The following is a 6,688-nucleotide window of genomic DNA, read 5'->3' as shown; positions in this document are numbered from 1 at the left end:
TCTGCATAATGGCCTTCCTACCAACGGCGTGATGGTGACCGTGTCGGAAATTAATTAACGTTGAACAGTAGAAGTCACAAGATTTGAATGGGATAGAAAATAGTGGAGTTTAAGATACTGTGAATTGTATTCTAAGGAGGGGTGCACCGGAAAAATACGCTACTAATATGAATCGAATAACCTTTCCATCGACAATGAAATGAACAAACAAAAGCAAATAGACTCGCCGAAACCACCTCACAATTAGAATAAAACAGACGGGAGGGGCTAATAACAGAAAAAAGAAATGTTCTTTTAGATCTGCTCAAAGGATGCCGTCGTTAATGAGAAGGAGAGGCGGGAGCGAGGGAGGAAGAGAGAGGAATGTAAGGAGTGAGAGAAGGAGTGAGTGTGGGTGTGTGTCTATGAGTGTGCGGGCGCGTGTGTGCGTGTGTGTGTGCGTGTGTGTGTGTGTGTGTGTGTGTGTGTGTGTGTGTGTGTGTGTGTGTGTGTGTGTGTGTCTGCGTGCGTGTGCATTTGTTTTTCTGTGAGTATATTGAGACGATTGAGACACATATAACAAAAAATATGAACTCCATTTGTCACCAAACTACTTGGTGCACAGACAGACGAACATGACACTGATAGTACTTGTCTGAAATTTCGGAAGGATAAAAGGTAACACTAAATAAGACGTGATAGAGTGGTGGAGACCAGACCATCAATGATTTATTTATAGAGGCACCAGCCATCCATGTCCAGGTGCTGTTTTAGCCAAAATTGTAGGAGAGTGGTGGAGAACACAGAAAAGAAAGTACCTCCCCCCCCCCCCCCTCCTAACCGTACCCCGAACTACTGTCCTTCCCTTCTCCGTTTTTCCAGTGCAAGTTCCCAGCTCTTGCAATTTAGTTTAGTTTTAGTGAACGCTTTACGGTTTTACGGCACTTGCACCACACATAGTTATATCTATAGATGCCGAAGATTAGAGGTATTACACGGAAGTAACGAACAAAGTAAAGAGAGAGGAGAGATAAGGACAATAGATACGTGAGAGGAAAGATGGAGCAAACCACACAAGAGCAGCGGCTAACCTTTCTAAGTCCGAAATTATCATTATGATATTATCAAGGCACTGCAACAGGTTTTCACATGTCTGTGTCTTTTAGGGGTTGCATTTGCGAGTTATGGGTTTTTAATCCCTCAAACATTTCTCCACCACGTTGAAAGCGCAACATTACACGAACGACTAATTCCCCGTGACCAGCTTCGCGCCCCACCCCTGAAACAGGTCCGCGCCGACCACCCCGCCACACGACGCCAGTCATCCAACCAGTCGTGTCTTCCGGGACTTCGAGAAAAAAAACATGGCCGCCAAACCTCGTGACTGCCGATTCAGCCAATCCCAGAGCTCACCCGCGGAACGTTATAAAACGGTTGGCAGGTCGACTGAAGCTATAGAGTCTGGGCTGTTGCCACCCCGTACTATTCACAGCGCCGACCGACTCCTGTACGCAAGGACAAGATGGCCGGTTGGTTAGTACAAGCACTTGGCGTGCTCGCTCTCTCGGTGGCATCCGCACACAGTTTGGGTGAGTATAGATAGATACAGCCAAGGAGGGAAGGGAAGTGGGTAGAGACCCATAACCGATGACGTCAGTTTCAGACCTGGCGGTTAAAGAAAAAACAAACAAAACTATTACAATAACGATAAAAAATAATAACGATGAAAGATTGCATCTGAAGAGTAGAGACCGCCGAGGACGGAAGGGAAGGGGAGGGAAATGAGTGGCGAACTATGAGGGAAGGGGAGGGAAATGAGTGGCGAACTATGAGGGAAGGGGAGGGAAATGAGTGGCGAACTATGAGGGAAGGGGAGGGAAATGAGTGACGAACTATGAGTGTTGATGTCAGTTTCAGACCTTGCAGTAGAAGAAGAAATACAATAATATTGCAATAACGATAAAAGATAGCACCTGAAAAGCTTAGATACAGCCAAGGCGGGAAGGGAAGGGAAGTGAATGGCGAACCATGATCGTCGATGAAAGTCTCAGATCTGGGGGCTGAAGAGGAAAAACGATGATACTGTAACAATAAAGATAAAAGATTGCATTTGGAGAACATAGACACAGCCGACGAGAGAAGTGAGTGACGAACCATTGCAGCTGAAGAAGTAATACAACAATAAATTAATACTTACTTTACTTTTACTTACTTTTACTTTTTCATCCTCTGCTGCCGTTAAGCGTCGAGGGGAGATGCAGTTTTCTATGGTAGGCCAGCTCCGCAGCTCTTTCAGTTGTGATGTTATGTTTTCTGAGGGTTTCCTTGACACCCTCGATCCACCTTTTGCGTGGCCTTCCTCTTCCTTTATAGCCTGAGTGCTTGGAGTTGTTGGCTCTCAAGGCTGGCTGGTCAGGTGACATGCGTAACAGGTGGCCAAACCATTTTATCCTCTGTCTTTCTATGTAACGCAGGCAGGACTCAGTGCCGATAGCTGCCCTTACTTCTTCATTTCTCTGCCTGTCTCGTCTTGTGATGTCAAGGAGTTTGCGGAGACATTTCATTTCGCATGCGGTGATTTTGCTTTCATGGGTTTTGCTTAAGGTCCAGGTCTGGCACTGATAACATAATGTTGGTATGAATATTGAAGTGATAAGCTGTCTCTTTGTTTGGATGAGATAGGAGGGGTGTGAGCTGGTAGGTGACAGCGTTGGCGTTTTGAGTTCGCATTTCTATTTCTCTGTCTCTGACATTATCTAACAATTGTCCTCTGACGCCATACTTTTCGAGTGTCTTCCTGAGTTTTGCATGGTTTACTCTGTCAAAAGCCTTCTCTTGGTCTCTAAAGACGACAAATTAATAATAATGATAAAATATTGCATCTGAAGGATCCAATGGAAGCCTGATTATTTAAGAGTCACATTTTGAGGTATTGAAAAAAAAATCAAATCAATTTTTAAGCATAACCCACTTCATTTGGATCGGTGTTACTTTTTACCCTCTAGTTAAAAGAAGTTTGTAACTCAGAACTGAGCCCACCAGTACCTGTGGTGTAGCGGTTAAGGATTATGTCGTTGCACACAAGGAACCCTACTTCGAACTCCGAGTACGTAGGGGAGATTTTTTAAATTGAGTTTCTAGGTCGTTTCATTTTAATGCTGTTTTTTTCTCAACTCGGGTTGGCCCCGACAGGCAGGGTCGAAGCCCGCCTCTTAAATAGTTTAGATTGTGTTGATGGGGAAGGAGAAATACCTATATATTTTTAGTTTTTTTTAGGGGGTGGATATCGTAAAATAACAAAACACACTGCACTTCAATTGCTGTTCTATTGCACCCTGTCGTAAAAAGAGTATTTAACTCAAGACTGAACCCTTTGTTCAACCGGGAGATTTAATTAACACATTGTGGTTCGCGCATTCTGCTCATTCGACAAGGACACATTGTAGAAGAAGCATTAATTCATTATTCATGCGGATGGTTTCAATTTTGTCTCGTCTATTTAAAAACTTAGAACCAAGGGAACAGTATTATGCAATAAAATAAGTATACCAATTAGTGTTTCTGCATTGTTTCTGGTGGTTTTCGAAATATCCCCCAACTTCGTCCTTTTGTTTGCTGCTGGTCGGACTTGAGTGTCTTCTACGTCCCTAAAGTGTTGGAAAATTCAATTATGGAAATGACTCTAGTGATGTTTCCGGCTTAAGATTCCCGTTCTGGGTGTTTCACCTGGATCTTGTGCATTTGGCATAGGGGACACAGTTTAATGAGGACTCTTGTAGTGACGTAAATAATAAAATAAGTACTTTCAAATTCGGGATTTAAGTCGTTTTTGCACTCTGGTTTTCATCTATATTATAGTAGTCACTCGTGGTATATATCGCAGCTAGAAAGTAAGATGTGTGCGCCTTTCTATTTGTTCTTGTCTTCGCCGTTACAGACTTTTTGATATTTTTTTCTCGGTGTATTGAAGACATTTCAATTATACAGGCCGTGTTAACAAATTATACAATTGTGTTTTCAATTTGAAAAAAAATGTGGCGTCGGCGGCTTAGTGGTTAGGCTACCAGACCCGTAATCGTGAGATTGCGGGTTCGGGGGTTCGAGTCTCAGCACGGTCCAACGTTGTGTCCTTGGGAAAGGTGTTTTACGCGAATTTTCCATTTGGCTCAGTCCTTTTGGAGATTGACGTTAAACTCTAATAGTGTTGATAGGGGCGTTAAACCTATACCATTTCATTTCATTTGAAACCCCCCCCCCCCCACAAATATAAAAACAAAACTGCAATGGCACATGTGAAGAGAAAGGACACAATGATATACATCTAATTGAGTTTCCTACGATTTTAATACTTTTAAAAATGTTTTATTTAATTGGTTTTCCATGTTTTACGCCCCCATCAGCGCAATAGACCATTTAAGAAGCGGGATTCGACTTAAGATGAGAAGGATAAGACAACATCTAGGCAAAAAAGACTGTGATACTCGATTAAAAAAACCCCATCCCCACACGACAATCGAACTCGGGAACACCACTATTTGGTGTTTGATTGTGTGAACTAACCATGATTCCGCTCTTGTCGCCGACAAAAATAATGGAATGCCTGAGACAAGGAAATATCCTCTTTTTGACGTTTCTCGAAAAAGAAAATGTTCGTGAGAAAGAGAAAAAGAGGAGGACGGGTGTTATTTCAGTGCTTCCGCCAAGAAATGGTTGTTAGAAAAACAAAACTTTTTATATTCCTTTAAGAGCTCGGAATTTTCTCTATCTGCTGGGTTCAGGAAATTGCCCAAGTTCACCCGAGAGATCTTATCGCTTTGTGCGTGTTTAAGCATTTAATTTTAATCGGCTGCTTACACTGTATGTTTCCTAGAAAGCCATCAGTGTTTCGGAGTGTTCCAGGGTCTGCTGGGATAATGATTGTAAAAGGCATAGAGCCTGATGTTTAGCTGGGATATGTGGTATACGCCCTCTTCTTCTTTTTCTTCTTCTTCTTCTTCTTCTTCTTTTTCTTCTTCTTCTTCTTCTTCTTCTTCTTCTTCTTCTTCTTCTTCTTCTTCTTCTTCTTCTTCTTCTTCTTCTTCTTCTTCTTCTTCTTCTTCTTCTTCTTCTTCTTCTTCTAAACTGTTTCGTTTGGGCCCCTTCCTTATCTCTCCTCCTTTTTGTTGTTTTACTCTTTTACTCTCTTGTAACAGATCTCATCTTTGGCACTTATACGACCATATCGTGTTGCAAAGTGCCGTAAGACTCTGACTAAAAACTAAAATGATAAAATCAGCTCAAAACCACGTTGTTTCCTTCTCTCTCGACAGGACTTATGCCCCCTATGTCGCCGATCATGCCTCTCGGAAAAGGGTTCGGAAAGATGGGCTTCGGCATGGGGAAAGTCGGTTTCCCAATCCCAGGCATGGGAATTGGCGGAGGCATGTTCCCGCCCATGAAAGGAGGATTCGGAGGAGGAGGATTCCCAGGGGGTTTCGGGGGCGGGTTTGGAGGAGGGTACGGAGGAGGAGGCTTTGGAGGGGGCGGGGGCTTCGGAGGGGGCGGGGGATTTGGAGGGGGCGGCGGATTTGGAGGACAAGGAGGCGGCGGTTTCGGGCCCGGGGTAAGTCTTTCTCGTGTGTCTGGTTGTTGTTGTTGTTGTTGTTGTTGTTGTTGTTGTTGTTGTTGTTGCTGCTGTTGTTGTTAATTATAATGATGTTGTTGTTTTGTTGTGTGTTTTTTTTATTGGTGGTGTTGACTTAATGTTTTTCTTGCTTTTGACGTTGATGAAGATGATGATGTTTTGTTGAGATTGTTGTTAATTTTGTCTTGTTGTTGTTGTTGTTGTTGTTATTGTTGCTGTTGTTGTTGCTTTTGATGATGCTATGCTGTTTTTGTTGCTGTTGTTGTTGTTGTTGTTGTTTTGATGTTATTGTACTTGATGCTGCGCTGTTTTTGCAGTTGTTTTTGTTGTTTTGATGTTGTTGTTGTTGTTGTGGGAGCCTATCCTTCCGAATTGCTTGGAGCCAGACGAGCTTGAAAAGATGAAAATTACAAGGGAAAAGTCAACTTGTCTGTGTTGGTGGACTGGTGTAATCGGTGCTGATCCACTTGTGTAATCGGTGCTGATCCACTTGTTTTTCTCAGTTTTAGTTCATGTCTCTGTCTTAAAATGTCAAAAAATTTGTTTTGACAAGTGAACACTTTTTTTTTCAAATATGGACTCCCAGCCTGTGGTTTTAACACAGACAGTGTATTCACTGAAGAGGACAATAGAATAACCTACTCCCAATACACTCTGTTGTCATTTATGTTTACATACCCCCGAGTGTTTTGAGAAGACTAAGAAAAAATAACTTAAATAATATTAAACCAAAACTAAAAAGTCGAAAAGAGGCGGTAGAAGAAAAATGTACGTTAAAATATTCCAGAGAAAAGTAGGTCAAACGGAAGTACGTCAAACTCCACCTCCCCATGTTGTTGTTGTTGTAGTTGTTGTTGTTGTTGTTGTTAAATATTTAATTGTTGATGATAATGATGAGGATGTTATTTTGTTACACAGGCAAAATCCGTGATTTTACACCATCATAAACGTTCTCTCCCCATTCCCTTTCTCTCTGTCTCGATCGATTTCTGTCTGTCTGTCTGTCTATCTGTCTGTCTGTCTGTCTCTGTCTCTATCTGTCTGTCTGTCTGTCTGTCTGTCTGTCTGTCTGTCTGTCTGTCTGTC

The 6,688-nt window shown here is 42.4% G+C and overlaps 1 protein-coding gene across 1 annotated transcript in view; it reads left to right on the top strand.

The window, feature by feature from the left end:
* Window positions 1–1,423: 1,423 nt before the first annotated feature.
* The window catches only part of LOC101857905 (glycine-rich cell wall structural protein-like), an 8,711-nt gene continuing 3,446 nt past the window's right edge, over window positions 1,424–6,688 (top strand). The window contains exons 1-2 of the mRNA XM_005109029.3: window positions 1,424–1,568; window positions 5,289–5,581. Of these exons, the coding sequence (XP_005109086.2) occupies window positions 1,502–1,568; window positions 5,289–5,581 (360 nt within the window). The 5' untranslated portion in view covers window positions 1,424–1,501. The remainder of the gene's footprint in view (window positions 1,569–5,288; window positions 5,582–6,688) is intronic.

This window comes from Aplysia californica, unplaced genomic scaffold, assembly GCF_000002075.1.
Source record: "Aplysia californica isolate F4 #8 unplaced genomic scaffold, AplCal3.0 scaffold00743, whole genome shotgun sequence".
In the NCBI taxonomy this organism is placed as follows: Eukaryota; Metazoa; Mollusca; class Gastropoda; order Aplysiida; family Aplysiidae; genus Aplysia; species Aplysia californica.
The sequence above is the reverse complement of the archived record's forward strand: the minus strand, read 5'-3'. Positions and strand labels throughout refer to the sequence as shown.